This window comes from Staurois parvus, unplaced genomic scaffold (genome assembly GCF_062004578.1).
Source record: "Staurois parvus isolate SC_StPar_1 unplaced genomic scaffold, SC_StPar_1.0 ptg000636l, whole genome shotgun sequence".
In the NCBI taxonomy this organism is placed as follows: Eukaryota; Metazoa; Chordata; class Amphibia; order Anura; family Ranidae; genus Staurois; species Staurois parvus.
The window spans coordinates 5,729,509-5,754,387 of record NW_028318432.1 but is presented as its reverse complement, the minus strand read 5'-3'; the positions used below and the strand labels follow the sequence as shown (position 1 = coordinate 5,754,387).

At 41.8% G+C, this 24,879-nt stretch overlaps 1 protein-coding gene across 3 annotated transcripts in view; it reads left to right on the top strand.

The window, feature by feature from the left end:
* SPAG6 (sperm associated antigen 6) overlaps positions 1 to 24,879 on the top strand; it is a 162,361-nt gene that overhangs the window by 45,483 nt on the left and 91,999 nt on the right. For all 3 annotated transcript variants that reach the window (XM_089693750.1, XM_089693751.1, XM_089693752.1), the window contains one exon: positions 12,959 to 13,142. In XM_089693750.1, the coding sequence (XP_089549876.1) occupies positions 12,959 to 13,142 (184 nt within the window). The remainder of the gene's footprint in view (positions 1 to 12,958; positions 13,143 to 24,879) is intronic.

The window sequence follows — 24,879 nt, the reverse complement described above, 5'->3', positions numbered from 1 at the left end:
AGGGCCCTCGATCCCCTCATGTTTTGCATTGTATTGTTATTGTTCTGTCACATGTTCTGTCCCCCTTTGTAATGTACAGCGCTGAGCGAACTATCGGCGCTTTATAAATACTGTATAATAATAATAATATCCAGTTCACTGTGTTTAGTTGCATTGTGCAAAGGATTCCAGATCACTTGATATCATCTGCACAGCATTGGTGCCTAAGGGATTCAATGTCGATTTTATAGTACCATCTTGCCACTTCACATGAAGTTACACCTTTTCCTAATTTTGCATACATATTCATTTTGTGGATTTATATGTGCCATCTACAGTTGTTTAACCACAACTCAGTTGTTCTACATAAAAACAATTCAACATTCAGCTGCAGGCTAGCGAATCTTATTTCACCCTTTCTGACTCTCAGAGAGCTACAGGTCGCTTTGCTGTGCATTACCGGCCAGGATTTAACCATCTAATGTCAGAATATTAAAAATGAAATCCTTCCACCCTGCTGTGGCAGCCAAGGGATTAGCTTTCAAATATCTGATAGGCTTACTTGAGAAGAGGTAGACTTGGAGGGCTTTTAAAAAAATTATGTAATTTTCTTGGTTAGAAGGAAAGTATTTTTTTTTTTTTTTTTTAAATAATGTTATGGCTATATTTTTGGAATGTGCGCCACAGTCCTTCTACATGCACTAAAGTTTTTCTGAAAATACAATACAACAGACTGAGTTTAGACCTATAAATAGCTCAGTTAACCCGTTTACTGGTGGTGGGGCCAGCTGTAAATGCTTTTGAAGGCCTTCCGGGGTTAATTTAAAAAAATTGTCAGGATGATAAACTGTGCAGAGTACTGAAGCACAAACACATTTAATCTGTCTCTCAGTTCCAGAGTCACTGGACAGAAGCCAGCTTTAGCAAATAAACCTAAGTAAGTGGAAACTTTCTCAGTCTTGGTTCTGAGAACTGACAGTGAACTGCACCGGGACGTTTTCACCTTGCGTGCCCACTTCAGATTTTAAAAGGTGCAGTAAAACTCTTGGGGTAGACCATAACCCTTTTATTTTTTTAACATTACCCAAGTATTGTAACGCCAGCAATAAAAAATAAATATATTGATGAACCTTTTTCAGGCACAGGAATGTTTTGATTTTTTTTCCCCAATTTTTTTTAATTTGAACTTTATGTAAAACCTAACAATGAACTTCTTATATTTGCTCTGTTTGTTAAATGCATCATTGAAAGTGTTTATTATATATGTTCAATAAGAGAAAAAAACATGTTGATCCTACCAGAAATCTTTGTGAGCTGATAATTTTCTATGATGTCTGTTGGTGCTGCACTCCTTACACTTAGCACTAGTCCTAGTGTTCTCTTTTGTGGACTACAAAACACTTCTGTGTTATTGAGATGAGGGGAGGGAAAAGTGTTCTATAGACCTGTCCCTGTTCAAGGGTAACAACACTACTTCTCCACAGATGTAGTACAGTGAGTGAGCCTAGAACAAAAGTGTGTTGCTGTCAGGATCACCTGATGAAGTTAAGGGGGGAAAAAAACTGAAAAAAAAACAAAAGAAAACTAATACATCTACAGACAGGTAAGCTGCAATGCATAACCTTTTGTTCTTGTGTTTATATAGCTTTTAATTCACTTTTGTTCTTGGTTTCTTGAGTATTTTAACCACAATTGTTTTTAATTTGTCACACGTAAAAATCTGCATATTTTGCTAGAATTACTATATACCCCTAAAAATTTGAAATTTTCTGAAAGCAAAGCCTCTGTGGTATAAAATGGTAGTAGTTGCAATTTTTTATGTTGCACATTATTTGTACAGCTATTTACCAAACACATTTTTAGGAAAAAAAATGCACTAAAATATATTTTAGTGCAAACAAACACAATAGTATATTTATTATTTTTAGTAAAGGATGGGGTTACATCAAATAGAAACGAAACAAGTCAAGCTTTACCTCTTTTGCTTACAGCAGGGGGTTTTACACACACTCCCAGTAGCTGCAGCCACCGGGACTGTGTAAATCTGACAAGCCGGATTGCTTTTATACTAACCAGTAAAGGACATACGTCCGCTCTCCTCTCTTTCTTGTTGCTGTCAGTTCCCCTGGCCCGGGAAAGAATGCATTGCAATGAGAACTGCATTGCATTATATTCAGTGGAGCACAGGGGAGACATCCAGGGTCTAAAAGAAAAAAAGTCACATTAAATAGAACCTGTCACCAAAAAAAGCATCACACTGGAGACTTTTTGTCCCCATGTGGTGAAAAAAAAAGTTAAAGGATAAAGTCACCTTTTGACAAAAAATAATGCATATTTTTTTGCAGGTCAAATAATGTCATTATTTTTTGTTACATGAGCCTGTAAAGCATTGCAACAGCGATCAGCATCACTGGTGCCAAGCAGGTCTAAGGCTGTCAGGACACGTAGTTCATTAATTCACAGAACTCTGCCCACACGGTCGCCCTGTTTTTAAAAAGTGACAGCTGGTACGGGGAACTTCTCCACCTACTGCTGGCACGGGGGGGGGGGGGGGGTCAAGCAGTGGCTGCAGCAGTGGGAACATGGGTGGAACTTGAAACATGTGCCCAAAGGTGAACTTCTCCTTTTAAGTAAAAAAAATTCTAGCATCAGACCTCCTCCACAACGCTAAACTGGTGACCTATAGGGGCTTTTTAAAGTATCGCCTATAGGAAATATAGGGTACTGACGTTTATTGCCATTTCATGGGCGCATGCATATTTAAAGTTGGACATGTTGGGCATCTTTTTACTGAGTGCAACCTCATCTTTTATATGCTACCAAAAAATTAGTAATTTATTGTGTATGAGTGCACTAAAATTAACTTTAATGTTTTTTTTACAGAAATTTTGTGTTTCCTTTCCTAGACCTTTGCAGTAATATTGTGTGACATGGAACTACCACAATTTTATTTTCTAGGGCAGCCTTTCTCAACCAGGGTGCCTTGAGGCTTCTTTAGGGGTGCCTTGGCAAAATGTCTACAAATTGCCCAAAACTTGTATACAAGCCTGCCTTTTAGTTACACAAAGCCACAGGTTTTCATTGTGCACCATTACGATCTTCTAGCCGCCAGCATCCTGACAACCAATTACATCGGCAGTTGATAAGGAGGATGTCAGCTGCCTGCACAGGATCCTAGTTAGACCCTCTCCTGCCCCTCTCCATCCATGCTGAGGTCACATTAGCTCAGTGATGGAGAAAGGAAACACTGGAATATTAATGAGTACCAGTGTGAAAAAGTGTATTTGCTCTGGAAGAATAAATCCCCTCTAATATTGGGTGTCCTGCATCTATGGATGTTGCTGTGTTAAATAAAACTATTTGAATAGTTTTTCACAATTTAGAATGGGGTGCCTCATGACTGTCCAAAATTTTAAAGGGTGCCTTGGGACTGTCCAAAATTTTAAAGGGTGCCTGAGGACTGTCCAAAATTTTAAAGGGTGCCTCAGGACTGTCCATAACTGTAAAAGGTGCCTTAGGACTGTCCATAATTTTAAAGGGTGCCTTGACTGAAAAAAGGTTGAGAAACACTGGTCTAGGGTGTCTGCTTTCAGAAAATGGTAATGCAATGACACAGAAAACTCAGTAGAAGTAGCACTTGGCAATCAACAGTACCTTGTCAAAGAAACAAATCAGTCAAGTAACTTAATATATTGCCACTTAGCAAAGTTGATAACTGAACAAGCATAGGATTGAATCAACATGGCAACACCCTTAGCATACATGAAGATGAGTGCTAAGGAGTAACTGTAGGAGTAACTTTTGGTTTCCAGATCAGCATAAACAGCAGCAAGGCTACTGTAGGTGCATCAATGGGCTGTAATGAAACTTCAGAAACATTGGTGTTGCAGTGTAGGATGTAAAGATACAACAGATAAGGCAAAGAAAGAGTCAAAGCGGAGTAGGGTAAGGCACAGATGTGATGTGGTATGCTTAATATCCTGCCTCAAATAACTCCTGCTGTCAGAGAATATTTTGGCCGAGGAGCCCTCTCACTGGTCCCTGCGATGCAGCACAGTAGGTTGGGGTGTCTCTCTCCTCTCCCTCTCCTCTCCTCTCTCCTCTCCTCTTCTCTCTCTCTTTTCTACCTCTCTCTTTTCTATCTCTCTCTTTTCTATCTCTCTCTTCTCTCTCTCTCTCTCTCTCTCTCTCTCTTCTCTCTCTCTCTCTTTTCTCTTTTCTCTCTCTCTATTTTCCAGTCCTTCCATGGCAATGACAAAGCTCGATCACTATGGTCAGCATTGTGCAGCAAAGGTGTCTCATTCCCACTCCCCCCAGACCTCCCAACTGATCTCTCTTAGGCCCGGTCTGGCATCTGTCCAACCCTGGCTACAGATGTGCACTCCCTGAATCCCTGGTGCCAATAGATGTTTTTCCAGGCAGTCCAGTAAAAATCATCTTGCCCTTGAAGTATAAAGAGTCCACTGGTCCCATTGTATGGCTGCTGTTTCAAATTACAGCTCTCTTGGTTCACAGCACTCTGCCTAGAAGTCCATAGGCTGGCATGGCTTTGGGGATAAGGTTTGCATAATATCAACATAATAGTAGAAAGTACAGCAACAGAGGGCATTGTCTCCTTCTCCATGTTTCTGTAGCCTAGTGCCTGGCTTTGAAAATTAGTATTTTTAAAAAAGACTACAATTGTTTTATGACACATAGTGCTTTAGCAAACTAAATATCAAGCTAGGGTTCACATCTACATTAAAGCCCAATTTTTTTTTCCCCATGCAGTGGGGCTGTGCCTTCACTGCATGGGTCAACTGCTAATTTTTTCTCTAGGGTTCAGCACAAAGTTTAAATCATGCTCCACCACCTTCGATAGTATTAGTTGCAATTACCAAGAGTTCTGCCCCTCTGCTTTAGTTATTGCTTCATAATCGATGGCATGGACCCCAATTCCTTGTCTCTGTTTCTGCCATCATTATCATTTTCTTTGAATTACCAATTACCACACTGCTGGGCCCTTGGTTTGGTTCCCATCTCTCTTCTCAAATCTGATTGGTGTATAAGGATCGTATAAAAATGGTTTTACCCTGTGTTATTGTGTTATAGAATGAGACTGTTTATGATGGTGTGTTTGTAGAACATCTATATGTATATATGAAGCAACTCAACCATGCCTTTTTTTTCATGTTAATCACTCATGATCCTCAACCCTGAACCCCGCTCCTTGTTTCTCAGTTCATGTTTACCCTATTGCTTTCCTTTACCCTCTCTCCCATTCTTTTTTTTTTTTGTAAAATTCTTTTTATTAAGTTTAACAAGTGCTGCAACCATCAAGACAGTAACACGAAAAAAAAACGCCACAGCGGAATTACAGCAGACAGTAGGGCAAAAACCCCAAAACAGTCAACAGCAGACATTGCCTCACCTAACATGCACAGCTAAAGTTCACCAGAAGGAGAACAGATACTAAGACTGGTGAGGCGTAACCCACAGTAGGATAGTCATAGACAAATTATTGGTCCATGTCCTGCCATCCCTCCCTACAAAGAAATAAGATTTCTGAGAAACAACCCACATAATACTGTCAAGTGTGAAACATACAGGGTAGAACAAGGTGACCCATTTATAACCATGAATGGCAAGGCACATAGTGTCAGCTAATACTCCCAGTAAACATGGTCATACTCAACACAGACAGTGACTACTAATATTGCTCATAACGGGACCTAACCAGAGACTGTGTTGAAGGAAGCTGTCCATCTGCCCCATACCTTGTCAAACATGGTAAAAGCCCCCCTACTCAGATAGGCAGCTTTATAGAATGGAACTGCTTTATTCACCAAAGCTTTCCTTGATGCTAGTTGGTGCAGAGGATTTCTTCCATGACAAAATAATTAATTTACTAGCAAAAAATAGCAGTAAAGTAAATAGCATGCGGATTGCTTTCGTGGTGGCCAGTGGCTCACCCAAGCTCAGCAAGCAGACTTCAATTAAAGATGGTACAGAAATAAAGTAACTGAGGTAATACAAGTGAATACTGCATGCTAAAAGGGCTTAATGCTAGAGCACTCCCAAAAAATATGCATAAAGTCTGCTGCAGGTGTAGAACATCTCCAGCACAGGGAAGACTGGCCCTAAATATCTTAGCAAGCCTAGCTAGGATAAAGTTTACTCTATGCAAAAATTTAAAGTGTATCAGATGGTCTCTAGAACATTAATGAGGAGGGCAGCCACAGGATGTTCATACAGTAATGAGACCCATTTAAGGAACATTGGGCTGAAGCCCATGCTCTGCAGAACATGTCTCATGAAAATCCAGTCTATGGAGTCAAATGCCTTCTCTAGGTTGAGAAACACCAGGGCCCCCCCAGTAGATACCTCAGGCTGGGTTGGGTTGGGTATGCGTGTGTGCTCTACTCTATGAATGTTGATATCCGTAGCCTTTTGGTGCATAAAGCCTATCTGGTCTGGAGAAATGAAATAACCTAGCACCTTAGTTAGCCTGGTGAAAATAATATAATCTGAGATCCCCAATTCATATTAATGCATACAAATACTATGGCCATTTTAGACAGGAGCCAAATAATCTACCACTATGTCTTTGAAGTATGGGAGGAAACCGGAGTACCAGGAGGAAACCCATGCAGACACAGGGAAAGCATGCAAACTCCAGGCAGGCAGCGCTGTGGTTGGGATTCAAACCAATGACCCAAGAGCTGCTATGCGGAAATGCTAATCACTTAGCCACTGTGCTGCATCATGTTGCTATACCAGAAAAGTAATTTTATGTATTGTCTGGTTGTATTGTAATTGGATATCAAACAAGATGATACTGTTACTATTTGTTGATGACCTTTATTGTAACATTGTGATGCTGAAATTGGAAAATAAAAATGATACAAAAGCACCCTGATATTATTATTATTATACAGTATTTATATAGCGCTAAAAGGTTTGCTCAGCGCTGTACATTATAGTGGGGGACAGAACATGAGACAATACAGTAACAAAACAAAGCACGAGGGATTCAAGGGCGATATATTTATTTCATTGTATAATTTAGCTGTTTGGTTGAAGCAGAGTCTTATTAAATCTTTCTTGTATGACGTACCTTTCTCTTCTTGTTCTTTTTGCTTCTCTTTCCTTATGATCTTTCTTAAAAAGATAAGAGGACGGGGAAAAAAGATCAACAACCACTGTTTGCAGCTGTAGGCTGGGTATGCTTAATTTGTGAGACAGTTACTAAACCACTAGGCCTGAAAGCCTTGCTTGCCTGGAGTCAGTCAGTGAAGAATTTTTAGTACATTTACTCTTATTTGCTTTGTGATGAGTCCAATAAAAGAAGAAAATATTCTGGCGTAATCCTTGGCTGTTTTTCAAAGCAGCATTGTGTGTGTGGAGCTGAAAAATCATCTCTGAGATCCAAAAAATGTAGTGCACTTGAAAATGATAATGACCCAAGGTGCCTTTGCCCAGATGGCAAAATCTTTGCAGAAGGAAATTTTGCAGTGTAGATCCCGATTCCTGCATACATTACATAGGCTGTTTTATTAGCTGTACATGAATCAATATCTCTGGCATTGTTACATGAATTGTTTTAAGCTGCCAGTGCTTCATAAATCTAAGACTTTTTTGTTTTTTTTTAATAAGCGCATTCCATTCAGTTTCTGCAAAAACAAAACTCCATTCTGCCTGCTTTACAGAAGAGTTTAATATTCTGCGGATGTGTATAACCTTACCCCAGCCACATCATATCTGTAAGCCCTTTGGGAAATTAATTTTTAATCCTTGACTAATTATCATTGCAGATATCCTCCATTTTGTATGTAACAGGTGAGGGAGAACCTTTGAATGTAATCTTTCAGTGTATTTAGTTAAAATTCCTTATAAATTGTTTAGCAAACACGGTAGATTTTTAAAAGAGGTTTTGCAGGCTGAATGTAAAAATGGTCACAAGCAAAACAAGTATTGCATGGTTTTAGGGTGGGGATTAATCTCTTGTTTATAAAAAAACAAAAACATATAGTGCTTGTTAGGGATCCGGGTATGACCAGAAATGTGTGGACTGACACAGGGAAGTAGCAGGCTTCAGGAACACAGGCGTAGTCAGGGCTGGAGAGGTGAAATGGTCAGGCAGGCCGTAAGGTACTGTCAGGTGCCGCCTGGCAGTGTCTCTAGCAGCCCACAGCACGGATTTCCTCAGGGCGCGGGGTCTAAGTCCCAGCCTGCTATTCACCAGGGCCCCTGATGGTGGGGATGGACTTGGTGCAGACTGGAACCAGGTCACGACCCCTGAGTGCGTCCGGCTGTGGTGGAGAGTGCAGGAACGGAGTCTGATGGGAAGAGGCAGGCAGACTTACTAAAGGTGATTCGTGCGGGATGGATGGATCGTCGGGTGAAGTAAGCGTAGTCAGACAGGCCGGGTCGGTATCGTGCGGGCAGCGTGGTACAGGAGGAGCAAGCAGAGAATGGTCGGGGTCACAAGCCAGGTTCTGCAGGTAGCGGGCAGCGCGGTACCGAGGATCAGGCAGAAGAATGGTCAGGCAAGCCAGGGGTTCAATTGGAAAAGTCAGCAGAGGTCAGGATCAGGCAGGGTCGGCAACAAATCAGATTGTCAGCAGAACAGGAACACAAGATACCAAGTACAGGGGCTCATGGGAAACATACACCAAGGCCCAGATCACAGGCCTGGTCATTCCTTATATGCACCTCCTGCAATCAGCCTCAGGTGTTTTGGCTGATTGCAGGAATGAGCCTCTGGTTGCTGAGAGCACCCGCTGGCCAGCCCTGGTACTGCAACCCACAAGGCAGGTGAGTCCCACCACTATTGGCGAGTCCATTCCTGACAGTGCTTTTTAACACCTGATAAATAGGGGTTTTCAATTTTAATACCACCATGTAAAAATTGCAATGTCTTGAATCCTTTTTCCTTTTAAAGAGGCTAATTTACATATACTCTTTTGAAGCCTTCTTACCTGGGATCCAGTCAAATCAAGACTGTACACCTAGAACAGTCTTCTCCTTTTTTTTTTTTTAAGAATTCATCATATTTTTTGAAAGCACATTTTATAACCAGCAAATGCACATTGTAAACTGTTAAAATGACTGATGAGGGAGTAGCCTTAGTGCTTGTAAAAATTTTTAGATATCACTCCGGCAATACTTTTGTGTTCATAATGCACAGCTTTCTGAGATGAGAGAGAGGGAAACTTTTTTAATCACAGAGTATGTAGGCAAAGGACACTGCCTGTCACACCCCAATTACATAGAACCAAAAATGTATAATATAATTATAATGTAATTTTTATAAAGGTTGTTTGGATTCATCAAACCAAAATGAGGGACATTTGAGAAGCAAAGAGGGACAGAAGGTTTTTGTTCCAAAAGGACAGTCCCTCATAATGAGGAGCAATGTGTGTTTTTTACCAAAATACACTGCTCAAAAAAATGAAAGGAACACTTTTTAATCAGAGTATAGCATCAAGTCAATTAAACTCATGGGATATTGATCTGGTCAGTTGTGCTTTTCACAGATGAGAGCAGGTTCACCCTGAGCACATGTGACAGACGTGAAAAGGTCTGGAGAAGCCGTGGAAAATGTTATGCTTCCTGTAACATCGTTCATCACTGACCCACCATCAAAACGGTCATGCTGGTCTGGGGAGGCATATTTATGGAGGGACGCACAGACCTCTACAGGCTAGACAATGGCACCCTAACTGCCATTAGGTATCGGGATGAATTCCTTGGACCCATTGTAAGACCCTAAGCTGGTGCAATGGGTTCTGGGTTCCTCCTGGTGCACAACAATTCCCGGCCTCATGTGGTGAGAGTATACAGGCAGTTCCTGGAGGAATGAATTGATACCATTGAATGGCCCGGACGCTCGCCTGACCTAAATCCAATAGAACACCTCTGGGATATCATGTTTCGGTCCATCCGACACTGCCAGGTTACACCTCAGACTGTCCAGGAGCTCGGTGATGCCCTGGTCCAGATCTGGGAGGAACTACCCCAGGACACCATCCGTCATCTCATTAGGAACATGCCCCGATGTTGTCAGGCATGCATACAAGCACTTGGGGGCCATACAAACTACTGAATACCATCTTGAGTTGCTGCAATGAAATTTCAGCAAAATGGACTAGCCTGTTGCATCATTTTTATCACTTTGATTTTTGGGGTGTCTCCTAATTCAGTCCTCTGTAGGTTGATAATTTTCATTTTTATCAAATGATGGGGCATCCTTACGTTCCTAACAGATTACCTAGCTCAGATCAGTATAGATATCCAGCATGAGATTTTTTCCCATTGAGATCTGATGTGATTTCAAAGTGTTCCTTTAATTTTTTTTGAGAAGTGTATGAAAGTGGAGAAATCCTATTGTTTTCTGAACTAGAAGATGCTGATTTCTCTTCTCAGACCTGGCTAATCATCGGTTTTCAAGTGTAGGTTAAGCCCCGTACACATGATGAGAATATTGGACGACTGATCATCTGGTTTTTTTTTTTTGGATGCTAGTCTCATATCGAAAATGAAGAGGTTATTAAAGTTAAAAAAATTCTTATACAACAAAATACAACTTTGGAAGTGATGTAATTGTATTTTATTGTATTGTAATGTATTTTTTAGTTTCTGAGCATGGGTGGTCTTGATCTTCCGATTTTTTTTTTTCTTTTATACGACTACTGTACTCATTAAACAAAAATCATTTGTTGTGGTTTCAATGGAGACCATTTTTCACGTTTGTCCCTTCGGATATTGTTGCATGAACTGTCGTAATCAGCCCTCGAAAGCTGTGTACTGACTTTCAAATTATTGGATGATCGCTCCTCGTACGGAAATTTTAGTACAATTTTCTTATCATGTGTACAAGCTGTTGGAGTAAAGAAGGATTGAAAACCTAAGAAATTAATTTTGTAGCGATTTCCACTTGCTTCCTGTTGCGTCTTTAGGGGAGGAATCATCAGATTATCTACCATTGAGACACAGAAGACAGCAAAAAATAAACTTCCCTATCCTAAACAAAACTCAAAGAAAAAGTTTGGGCTTTCCACATAGATTATGTAGTAAACAAATAGTCCACAGAAGTGACTAGAGCAGCTTGGGTTTGTGCTTAAACAGTCTTGGATCTCCACAAAACAGATGGGCACTTGCCTTAGTGAGACATCCCATGACATTAGTCTTTAGATACCCCAAACTTGAGATAACTGACACATGATCTGGCAAGCTTTACCTGGATACTGTCAAGATATGAGGTTTGTGGCTTTGAACAATCCCTGTCTGGAGATCTTGAGGAAAAAGTGATTGTTAAAGTTAGTAAACCTTTTCTAATTGCAGTTGTTTCCTCCAAATTAGCCAGCACCAAGGCTGTCAGCAGAAAATCATACTTCCCTCTTGCATATGCCTAAACTAGAGTGCTCACTGTAAACTGCTTTTTAATGAAAATGGTCAAATGGAGTCTCTGTGTATGTACTGTACCTAAACGAATAACAATAAAGTGTACCGCAACAAACTAATATCTCATATAAAAATCAATGAAAAACAATAATTAAACTCCCATGAAAAAGTCTTTTATAACACCACTGTGCAATGTGTATAATATAAATCTTCTCTCTTCTTCAGTGCCAACCGTGCCACCATCATTGGGTGAAACACCTGCTCACCTCACTTTATGACCTCATCAATAGATCATTACGCGCTCAACATATGAACAGACTTGGGTACACCCTCTGTGGTCTTCGTCCATCTCCTCTTCCAGCACTGCCACAGTATACACTCCTCTAGCTGATGTTCCCATATAATATGTATTATGGAAGACAGAAAAGTGGAGCCATAGTACTCTCTATTTATAAGACGATTTATTAGCACCCAGATTAAAAAGACTTGCGCTTGGGAGTCCCAGGCCTCAGCGCATAGCTCTGAAGGAACGGCACGATTATGCCATTCCTTCATGCACTGGCTTTAAAAAAGAGAGAATATCTCCTAAACAGCGTATATTTAGGAGATATTAATTTTACCTACAGGTAAGCTTTATTATATGCTTACCTGTAGGTAAACTTTAAAAAAAAAAAGAAAAAAAAAAAAAAAAAGAGTTTACTACCACTTTAACCACTTTACAACCGCGCTATAGCCGAAAGATGGCTACAGCATGGTTGTCCAGTTCTGAGAGGGTGTCATATGATGTCCCCCCAGAACGCACCCCCAACTGCACGCACCCGGACCCGGTGCTGTCAGTGATCACTGTGTCCTATGATGTGAAAACCTGAATCTGCGTGAATTGGCATCCTTCTTTTTTAGCTGTTGAGAATGTTGGATAACTTCATTGGTGATGTTGAAAATATTTTTATTTTGTTGATAAGAGGGATTCTGAAAAAGCACATAGAACTTGCAAGACATGACATGAGAATTAATCTGCATCATGTAAGATCCCTTAAAATGTTACTAAAACCCACAACAGTAAGATCTGTGTATATGCAATAAAGCATGCTTGTTATACTCACTGTGAATCCTAAGGGGTTAATTTTCTGCGTTGTGTAAAAAGGCTGTTTGATCCTGTCTTCTCTGATCCTCCCCTTCTTCTACTGTCCCCAATCCATCTGCTGATAGAACAGGGTCTTGGGGGCACGCTGCACATGCTAAGTTTGGTGTGTATTGCTAGGGAGTTTTTTTTTCCTTCGGAGAGGGCATGTGATCTGCACAGGGTCAATCAGCGCTGTCCAGACAAAGGTTCAAGGGTTATGCAGCCTTATAGGACAATCAGGTAGATTGAAAACTCCTACAAGCTTTAACTAATGCTTCTGGACACTGATATGTCACAAGACTGCTCTAACTGCTGATAAGAAAAGGTATTTAGCAGTTTATATTTATTAAAATAATTGCATTTCCATGTTCCATGTACTGTGGAAGACCAGATATAATGCATGCATTGTCCTGGGTTTAGTAACACTTTAAGCTGTTTTGTAATAACTTTGGCTTTTTCCTCTTCCCACAGCGCTTCTATAAAAAAGCTGCAGCATTTGTCCTCCGAGCTGTTGCCAAGCATTCTTCTCAGTTGGCTCAGTCGATAGTGGATTGTGGAGCCGTGGACACACTGGTTATTTGCTTGGAGGACTTTGACCCTGGTGTGAAAGAAGCTGCAGCATGGGCTTTGGGATGTGTAGCACGGCATAATGCAGGTACGCTATCACCAAGGATGCATCTTATATAATAAAGTTTTCCTGGCTCAGGAAATGTTTTTCTAATTAAGCTGGCCATAAGATAAAATACTTTAATTAGAAATTTTTAATTTTTAGAACATTTGCTCAGATTTCTAATCGTAAGTATTGTCAAATTGATGCTTGTTTTCAACTGCAGTGATTTAAAAATCTGAAGGAGCAGGATGGAAAATTTTTCTCTAATGAACATATTTTTAATAGTGTTTGGTTTGGGAAAGTCCATTCACTACAAAATTGAATATTAAGAGCGAACAAAACTTTCTAACCACATTCGTCAAACTTTTAACTATATATATTTGTATGCACAATTTACATATAGTCAGCTTTAGATTTCTTTTGTTTAGCCTGTGGACTGAATGAAAGAAATATGACAGACTCTATACTATGCTATTTAGCACAGTTGGAAAAATCCCCCTGCTGGGCTTTTGAATTGGAATGTATCTGATTGGATGTAGCCACTGTTCAACGGTAAATTTTCCATCAGGCTCATGTTACAAAAGTTGAGAGAACAATTAAATGTTACCGAACGGACCACGGCCAAAGGCAGTAAATAAAACATGACAGGAGCTCTAACTAGTCCCCACACCATCCAAAACTTAAAAAAAAGTAGTTAGTGTGTGACATGAAGTGCCACCATTCAGTCAAATGGGGTGTGGAACGAGTGGATTTCACAAAGAACAGTGTAATGAAAGAGCATAGATTTTATTGCCACCAACATGTCACAGTCAGCTCTTGAAAACTAAAGATGGGCCGTTGAGTAACCATTAAGGAAAGAGGCACCACTAAGTTAAATAGTACTGTTTAATCAAAATATAAATGACAGATTTGTAGAGAAAAGATGGATATTATATACTGTGTATATGTACACTCAACGGCCACTTTATTAGGTACACCTTGCTAGTACTGGGTTGAACCCCATTTTGCCTTTAAAACTGACTTAATTCTTCATGGCATAGATTCAACAAGGTGTTGGAAAAATTCCTCACAGATTTTGGTCCATATTGACATGATAGCATCACACAGTAGCTGCAGATTTGTTGGCTGCACATCCATGATGTGAATCTCCTGTTCCACCACATCCAAAAGGTGCTCTATTGGATTCAGATCTGGTGACTGCGGAGGCCATTGAAGTACAGTGAGCTCATTGTCATGTTCAACAAAGCAGTTTGAGATGATTTGAGCTTTGTGACATGATGCATTATCCTTCTGGAAGTAGCCATCAGAAGATTGGTACATTGTAGTCATAAAGGGATGGACATGGTCAGCAACAATACTCAGGTAGGCCATGGCGTTTAAACGATGCTCAGTTGATACTAAAGGGCCTAAAGTGTGCCAAGAAAATATCCCCCCACACCATTACACCTCCTCCACCAGCCTGAACCGTTGATACAATGCAGTGTGGATCCATGCTTTCATGTTGTTTATGCCAAATTCTTACCCTACCATCCGAATGCCGCAGTGTAAATCGAGACTTATGAGACCAGGCAACGTTCTTCTAATCTTCTATTGTCCAATTTTGGTGAGCCTGTGCAAATTATAGCTTCCGTTTCCTGTTCTTAGCTGATAAGAGTGGCACCCAGTGTGGTCTTCTGCTGCTGTAGCCCATCTGCTTCAAGGTTCGACGTATTGTGCTTTCAAAGGTGATATTCTGCATACCTTGGTTGTAAGTGGTTATTTGAGTTACTGTTGCATTTCTGTCATCTCAAACCAGTCTGTCCATTCTCCTCTGACATCAAAAAGATATTTTCACAACTGGATATTTTCTCTTTTTCTGACCATTCTCTGTAAGCCCTAGAGATGGTTGTACGTGAAAATCCCAGTAGAGAAGCAGTTTTTTTAAATACTCAGACCAGCCCGTCTGGCACTAGCAACCATGCTACGTTCAAAGTCACTTAAGCACCCTTTCTTCCCCATTCTGATGCTCGGTTTGAACTTCAGTAAGTTGCCTTTACCGAGTTCAAGTCAAACTAGGACTTTTCATTTTAGAAGTATAAAAAAGGGTTGCTGGCATGGCGGTTCTACACGCAGTAGTAAGCGGCAAGTGTGTCCTATTACTGATAGGCGGCGAACATGTCGTGGGCCAGTCCAGAGACCATTAATCAAGATGGCAGACAACAGTGTTAGTGCGGGCATGGAACAGCGTGTGGTGATGAAGTTTCTTGTGAATGAAGGCATAAAACCTGTGGATATCTATAGAGGAGTTCAAGCACAGTACAGTGATGAGATGCTCAGCTGCAGTAAGACATTTGGATGATGTAAACGGTTCAAAGATGGCCTTATGTCCATCAGTGACAATCCCAGCCGTGGTGATTCCCAGCCCACAGCAGTCATTCCTCTGAACATTCAGCTCCTGATCTTGAATAATCGACGCATAATCTGCCGTGAAAGACAAATATTTCTGTAGGAATGGTGAACACAAAGACAAAGTGAAGCAGGCTGTCCTAGGATGGTTTAGGCGCACTGACAAATCCTTCTGTGCCAAAGCTTTGCAGACACTAGTTAAACACTGGGGTAAGAGTATAAATGTACCAGGGGAGTATGTTGAAAAATAAATGCAGCTTCCACTGCTTGAAATTTGTTCTTTTATTATACAAACTAAAAAGTCCTGGTTTGAACTGAATGCCACGTGAGTGTGTATATATATACAGTTGTGTTCAAAATAATAGCAGTCAGACATCACTAACCTGATCAATCACTGTTTTTGGTAGAAATGATATTTCTACATGGCAAATAATTTACTAGCAGGTGTAGTGGAGTAATAGAAATCCAACAGACCCAACAGTCATGACATGCATGCTGCTGATTCTGTGTAATTGAATCACTAATTGAAAGGGGCATGTTCAAAATAATAGCAGTGTGGAGTTCTATTAGTGAGGTCATTCATGCTTTGAAAAACAGGTGGCAATTATTGCCCTTATTTAAGGAAGGAAGGCAGCAAATGTTGTACATGCTGGTTACAGTGCATTTCTCTCTGAAATTCTGAGGAAAATGGGTCGTTCCAGACATTGTTCAGAAGAACAGCGTACCTTGATTAAAAATTTGATTGGAGAGGGGAAAACATATAAAGAAGTGCAGAAAATGATAGGCTGCTCAGCTAAAATGATCGCAAATGCTTTAAAATGGCAACCAAAACCTGAAAGACGTGGAAGAAAATGAAAAACTACCATTCGAATGGATAGAAGAATAGCCAAAATGGCAAGGACTCAGCCAACAATCAGTTCCAGGAAGATCAAAGAAGGTGTAAAGTTCCCTGTGAGTACTGTTACAATTAGAAGACACCTATGTGAAGCCAAGCTATCTGCAAGAAGCCCCCGCAAAGTCCCACTGTTGGAAAAAAGACATGTGCTGAAGAGATTACAATTTAGGCCAGTCAATGTGCTCTTTGGCAAAGAGAAATGGCGCAACATTTTGTGGACTGATGAAAGTAAGATTGTTCTTTTTGGGTCTAGTGGCCGGAGATAGTTTGTCAGACGACCCCCAAACACTGAATTCAAGCCACAGTACACAGTGAAGACAGTGAAGCATGGTGGTGCAAGCATCATGATATGGGGATGTTTCTCATACTACGGTGTTGGGCCTATTTATTGCATACCAGGGATCATGGATCAGTTTGAATCCATCAGAATACTTGAAGAGGTCATGCTGCCTTATGCTGAAGAGGAAATGCCCTTGAAATGGGTGTTCCAACAAGACAACGACCCCAAACACACCAGTATTTGTGCAACATCTTGGTTCTAGACCAACAAGATTGACGTTATGGAGTGGCCAGCCCAATCCTCGGATCTTAATCCAAAACATGTGGGGTGACATCAAAAATGCAGCTTCTGAGGCAAAGCCAAGAAATAGAGAAGAACTGTGGAATGTAGTCCAATCATCCTGGGCTGGAATACCTGTTCACAGGTGCCAGAAGTTGGGTGACTCCATGCAACACAGATGTACAGCAGTTCTCAGAAACAATGCGACTACAACCAAATATTAATTAAGTGATTCAAAGGAAAGCAAAATCTTCAAACATTTTTCAGTTTATATAGTGAATGTTTGAGTTTGTAAAGAAGAATACAAACACTGCTAGAAACAGTCTAATATTCACTTTTCTTCAACAGAAATTTGATCTATTCTTCTTCATGTTTTGATTTGGAATAGAATGTGTAGTGTTCCCAATGCATTTGTGTGTGTGGAAATACATGTTATTAGAAGGATTTTGAGCTTTATTCACTTTTTTCAACACACTGCTATTATTTTGAACACAACTCTATATAATATATTCCTTCTGTACTAAAATGTATTGTAATTGTACTGTCTCCCTTATATTGGAAAGCGCTGCGCAAACTTGGCGCTATATAAATCTTGTATAATAATTAAAAAAAAAAAAAATATATATATATATATATATATATATATATATATATATATATATACATACATACATACATACATACATACACACTTGAAGTCCAGTTTTAATATATAGAGAAATACAATATAAAACTCCCATTTATGCAGATGGAAGAACCACTAGTGTGATTGCACCCTTACACAAAGCAACTGTTTTTTAAAACTGTTTTTCCCTTTCCAACTGTAGCTCAGTGTTCACAGATGCTGCAGATCACAATGGGAAGCATTGTTACAGGAAGCAAAGATGTGCAGTTTCTGTCTAATGGAAATCTACAGTTAAAATGCAGCAAGCTGTAAATCCATTGGGCCAGCATGCTTGATGGACTGCAGAAGTGGTGTTCTGGGCTGTAGGTTTTACATGGAAATGAACTTTACAAGAAACAGAGGGATTATACTTAATCTCATTTGTGCTGTAGCAGAAAGAAAAAAATCGGGTTGCTCTATATAGTCAGTCGTGGGTATTTATGGTAATCTGTGGCTTTCCAGAATTGCTCTGCCACAGTTCAAAGGTCATAGAATGTGATTATATCCTTGTGTGATACAGCATTCTGAAACTCTCCAGAGGTTGTACACCTGTGTGAACCGGCAGTACCCACTGAAGAGGCTGGCCACGTGCCAACACTCACAGCATCTCAGAAGGACTTGTTAATATGACTAACGCAAGGGGAAATGATTTCCCTGCATGGAAAGAAAATAAACTGCACACTGGTTGTGGTTCACAAAAAAATATTTCTCATTAAAAAGACCCATATGGCCATTTATTAGACTAGTTCCATGATACATAACAAAGCATAGAAAAAAAACACATATATCCAGCATACCGCGAAACTTTCTGAGATGAGAAAGAGGGACACCATTCAGCACAAAATATGTAGGCAAGCAACAAGCCCTCAGTTATGCAGACCAGGAAGACTTATTATGTAAAAAAATAATTGATTAAAGCGGAGTTCCAGCCCACGCCATCTCCCCCCCAAAAAATTAAAAATCAGCAGCAAATACTGCTGTGCAAATACAAATACTGTAGCTGCTGACTTTTAATAGTAGGGCACTTACCTGTTCATGCATCCAGTGGTGTCCTCACCCCGAGCCGATTCTTCAATCGGTTGTCGGGTGCTGGTGCTGCCATCTTGACTAAGGGAAACCGGCAGTGAGGCCTTGAGGCCCCACCTCCAGTACCCAACTGCGGACGTGTGAAATGCACTGCACTTTGTGAATGGGCTGCAGTCCTCTTGGACCTTGAACGTGTCCTAGAGGGCTGCGGGGGTTGCCAAACATCCGGCTCAGTGCGCTGCAGAGAACTGAGCCGGAAGTGGGAGCAGGTCCCTGTCAAAATAAGGTACCCACCCCCCCTTCCCTCCAAAAGGTGCCAAATATGGCAGCGGAGTGGGGGAGGAGGCAGAAAAGCAGAGCTTCCGTTTTTGGGTGGAACATCACTTTAAACTGAGAAGTCCTTTTCCACCACTTTTCATTTGTATTGGCTTAGGCTTTTCAGAGTCACCAATGCATTAAATAGAAACATAGAAAAGTGATGGCAGAAAAAGACTGAGTGGTTTATCGAGTCTTCCCCTTTTTTTTCTTTTGCGTGTTTTTTTTTTTTGTGGGTTTTTTCTTTTTTTTTGGCTCACTACCTATGCTGGAATCTTATTCCACAAATCAACTACTCTTTCAGTAAAATAGTACTTTCTGAGATTAGTTTTGAACTTTCCTCCAGTTAGTTTAAAGTCATGTCCCCCCCGTGTTCTTGATTTTGATTTTGTGTTGAAAATACTGCCCTCCTGAACCTTATTCACCCCTTTGATGTATTTAACGGCTTCAGTCATGTCTCCCCTTTCCTTTTTTTGTTCAAAACTGTACATGTTAAGTTCCTGAAGTCGCTCTTGATATGTTTTATCCCCCAGACCTTTCACCATTTTTGTTACCCGTCTCTGGACTAGTTCTATCTTATCAATATCTTTTTGTAAGTGAGGTCTCCAGAACTGGACACAGTATTCTAAATGAGGTCTAACTAAAGATCTATATAGGGCAGGGGTCTGCAACTTTTAAGACATAAAGAGCCACTTGGACCCGTTTCCGAAGGGAAAAAAAAGACTGGGAGCCGCAAAACCATTCCAACATTTAAAACAAATCCCAACGTCACCAGGCACTGTACTCGTGGCGAGGCGGAGCTGAACTACGTTGAGTAGCTACGCCGTATAGTAATTCATCCCCCATATAGTAATTCATCCCCCCTATAGTAATTCATCCCCCCTATAGTAATTCATCCCCCCTATAGTAATTCATTCCCCATATTGTCTCAATTCACTTACCTTTGCTCCGCGCGTTCCTCTCGCTGTGTTCCCGCGCTGTGTTCCGGTCTTCAGGGCGGACTGTGAGAGGAGAGGAGTTCGTCACGCTGCCCCGCCTACATCCTGGCTGCCCCGCCTACATCCTGACAGCCAATGTTCCACGCTCCGCGGGCCGGATTAAAAGAGTCCTGACTTTTGAGGCGGCCGCCCGAGAGGAGGGAGGGGAGCGGGCGCCCGGCACACAGAAGAGCCGCATGTGGCTTGCGATCCGCGGCTTGCCGACCACTGAAACCCTATTGCCTGTCACCTGGTGGGCAGTGTGCTCCGGAGCCGCAGCAAAGATGAAAAAGAGCCGCATGCGGCTCTGGAGCCGCGGGTTGCCGACACCCGATATAGGGGGATCGGGACCGCCTTCCTCCTGCTGGTGACCCCTCCAGTGATGCATCCTAGAATTCTATTCGCTTTCCCCACTGCCTGGCCACACTGCTCATTTTGCAATCATCTGAAATAAGTACCCCCAAGACTAAGTTTTAGTTTAATATAACACCTTTTTGGTAGGTACATTTTTTTATAGGTCCATACGTCAGGCCTCTAAGACAGGGAGGTTTGAGGAGGAAAGAGAGACATCTCTCTGCCTTCTACTAAAAAAAGGACTTTATTACTGTTTGTGTCCCAATTGGACTGCCTCTCCGTACAGCAACACAGAAAGTAATTCAACTCTCCAACAGATTCTTACCCTTTCCCACTTTATTCCAGAAAAAGTGAAAGTAGCTGTAATATATATATATGTATATATATATATATATATATATATATATATATATATATATATACACAGTGAGGAACAGAAGTATTTGAACACCCTGCAATTTTGCAAGTTCTTCCACTTAGAAATCATGGAGGAGTCTGAAATTCACATTGTAGGTGCATTCCCACTCTGAGAGACAGAATGTACAAAAAAATTCAGGAAATAACATTGTATGATTTTTAGAGAATTTATTTGTCTTGCACTGCTGAACATAAGTATTTGAACACCTGGGAAAAACAGTGTTAAGATTTGGTACAGAAGCCTTTGTTTGCAATTACAGAGGTCAAACGTTTCCTGTAGTTCTTGACCAGGTTTGCACACACTGTAACAGGGATTCTGGCCCACTCCTCCACACAGATCTCCTCTAGATCTGTCAGGTTTCAGAGCTGTCGCTGAACAACACAGAGTTTCAGCTCCCTCCAAAGAGGTTCTATTGGATTTAGGTCTGGAGACTGGCTAGGCCACTCCAGAACCTTGATATGCTTCTTACGGAGCCACTCCTCCTGGTTGTGTGCTTCGGGTCGTTGTCATGTTGGAAGACCCAGCCATGACCCATCTTCAATGCTCTGACTAAGGGAAGGAGGTTGTTGCTCAAAATCTCACAATAAATGGCCCCATTCATCCTCTCCTTAATACAGTGCAGTCATCCTGTCCCCTTCGCAGAAAAGCACCCCCAAAGCATGATGTTACCACCCCCATGCTTCACAGTAGGGATGGTGTTCTTGGGATGTAACTCATCCTTCTTTTTCCTCCAAACACGACAAGTGAAGTTTAGACCAAAAAGTTCTACTTTGGTCTTATCTGACCACATGACTTTCTCCCATGCCTCATCTGGATCATCCAGATGGTCACTGGCAAACTTCAGACGGGCCTGGACATGTGATGACTTGAGCAGGGGAACCTTCCGTGCAATGCATGATTTGAAACCATGATGGCGTAATGTTCTACTGACAGTGACCTTTGAAACTGTGGTCCCAGCTCTCTTCATGTCATTGACCAGCTCCTCCCTTGTAGTTCTGGGCTGATTCCTCACCTTTCTTATCAGTGATACCCCACAAGGTGAGATCTTGCATGGAGCCCCAGCCCGAAGGAGACTGACAGTCGTCTTTAGCCTATTCCATTTTCTAACAATTGCTCCAACAGTTGATCTATTTTCACCAAGCTGCTTGGCAATTGCCCCGTAGCCCTTTCCAGCCTTGTGGAGGTCCACAATTTTGTCTCTGGTGTCTTTTGACATATCTTTGGTCTTGCCCATGGTAGTAGTTGGCGTCTGACTGACTGTGGGGTGGACAGGTGTCTTTAAAGAGCTCAGACAGGTGCTACTAAGTTAGATTAATGAGTGGAGTAGAGGTGGACTTTTTAAAGGCACAGTAACAGGTCTTTGAGAGCCAGAATTCTCGCTGTTTCTTAGGTGTTCAAATACTTATGTTCAGCAGTGCAAGACAAATAAATTCTTTAAAAATCATACAACGTGATTTCCTGAATTTTTTTTTTTAATTCTGTCTCTCAGAGTGGGAATGCACCTATGTCAGACCCCTCCATGATTTCTAAGTGGGAGAACTTGCAAAATCGCAGGGTGTTCAAATAGTTCTGTTCCTCACTGTGTGTGTGTATTGTGGGACCTCGCTTCAAGTGGTAGAGCTTCTTCAAAGCACACGGCAACTCGCTTATTTTTTAAGGGCCTGTTTGCCCACTTTTATTTAAATGTCAGTTCAATAACATAAAGGTTTCCCACGCAGGGGTATCCACCATCACACGAATTCAAATGAACAGTATTCAGCCTCCTGGCTTGTACGCAGTTTTAAGTCTGCCTCCTGCAGACTCTTCCCAAAGTATGGCACTAGCACACAGCTAGTCCGGCTTCCACCTCTCCTAGGTGTAGCCCACCTGACTCCACGGCAGAGACCTCCCGTCTGCCTGGGTGGAGTCCTCCTAACTGCCGGGGTGGAGCCCAGACTCATGGCCTGGCCTCCCCAAAAAGGCCTGCACACACCTGTGCAATCAGCACACTGGCTGCTCCCAAAATATGGGCCCAGGATTGGAGATTTCATCCCTCCCAAATCTCTTAGAAATCTCCAGGCAACAGGTCCCAAAACAGGCTTTACAAACCAAAGAGGAAACTTATAAACCCGTTTCCTCTGCATTATGAGAACTGCCTGGAGCCCCTCAACCTGCATGGTTGAGAATCCTGGGTCTCCATCATGATTTCCACCGTGGCAGGATACCGCACTGCCACATATCCCCCCCCTTTGTTTTGATCCCGTAGGGGGCAGAACACACACACCCAAACTCTTTAATTTGGCACCTCTGTGCCAGCCTTCACCCATACGAGCCCATTCCTGACTGACATGGCTTTCAAAGGGAAACTTTCCTTCCTGTCTTATGAGGCGACTTTCCCCATGTTCTCCTAGCACACGGACTTGGGCCCTATAAAGACACTGTGCCTTTTTACGGGTTCGCTTCCAAAAGCGTTGCCGCTCTATTTTCCTTGGGGCCACCCAAGTCACCTTCCCATTAAGGAACTTCCAAAACTTGGTACCTTTCTGAGGATGAGGTTGACGCCTGAGTTTTAAGTGTCTGATAACATTGCAGCTACACTGCACTCTCAACCGCCGGTTTCCCTTTACCTTTGAAGGGGTCACGCTTTTACACACAAAAAGTGCGGGCTCTTTTATTGGGGTTACCTTAGACCCTCTCTGCATTCTATGTACAGGCATCTTCTTGCTGACAAAACCTAGCTCGGTTGGTTTCCCCCCGTACACTGCACACTTCCTTTTGTCACTGACATTCTCAGATGACAATGTCCTACTCTCCTTCTGAAGGACAGCCCAATTGCCTTGCCCTTCAGATGCTTTTATGTCAGGGGACCTCTTTAAATAATCCACTTCCTTAAAGTTTTCCCTCTGGGCAGATAAGCCATTTAAAGTTTCTCTTCCCAGAGTACCCTCCTGAACCTGTAGGGGGCCTAATTCAACTGCAGCTTTTAGCTCAGCTGTGTCTACCACATCATTACCCACCACATCACATGTTTCAGGGTTATCAGCACACATGTCCACTTGACCTTCAGGTCCATCATAAGGTTTATGGTCACCCACAGAAACTAAATGATCACCATTTACCAGTGCCTCGCACTTTTCCAAATCATCATCATAAACAACATTTATAAGGGCCTTGCATTTTTCCTCATGGTCAGAAACATCCACACCTTTGTCAGAATTAATTTCAACGTTTGGCAGGGCAGTGTCTGGAGACCAAGTGCACAGCGTGGAGTGGTTGTCTCCCATGGCAACGTCGCTATCCACCAGCTCCACTGGCACATGTACCTCTTCCAGCAACTGTTCTGACACCTGACGGTCATAACACAATTCCACATTTGGTTTACTGACCCCAATCACTTGATTTGTGCCATCTGACACTTCCACCAACACTGGCTCATTTGGTATCACACTATTCGATCCTACACCATTGGATCCTTTGTGGGTTGTGGGCACGATCTCTGCTATGTGCTCAATCTCACTTGGCCCGTCCATATTGGGAGGGAGACCATCTGCAGCAACAGCAAGTGTGCCCTTGTCTATAAGCCGCTCTGCAGTCCCTCCATTTAGCACAGCAGAAGTCGTGTCCAGTCCACTGTTGGAAACAGAGGTCCCTTTCAACAAAGCCAACAGGTTTTCAGCCCATCTGTCCCAGTCTACTTTCTCTGCGCTCCAATCAGAGGTACTACGCAGTACCGCACCAACTGCCGGAGGAGACACAGGACAGAGTGGCTCAGCAGACACATCACATATATCACTTTTGTTCAACCAAAACTGTGGCACTAAATTTTTAACCTCAACAGGTTGCAATACCACACCCTCACCACCGTACTCTGATGGCGCTTCATTCACCTCATGAACACTTCCATACCTATTGTCATTACTGACAGACTCCATTAACCCATTATCACCAGGAGCATTTTCAAAAATTCCAGTTTTAGCATTTAAATTATCAAGTACTCTCTTGTCCAGAGCAGCACCATAGTTGTCCAAGGCAACCTCTGGCTCCAACACACAGAGCTCCCAGGAGGTTTCCATGGACACCTTTGCAGCCTTGGATACTGTTGCCAAGGGCAACAACATATCTTCAATCATATTCATATAAACACTATTATCTTTAGTGAGCTGTGCTAGCTCATCACCAACCATAACATTATATTTACCAACAGTAACAC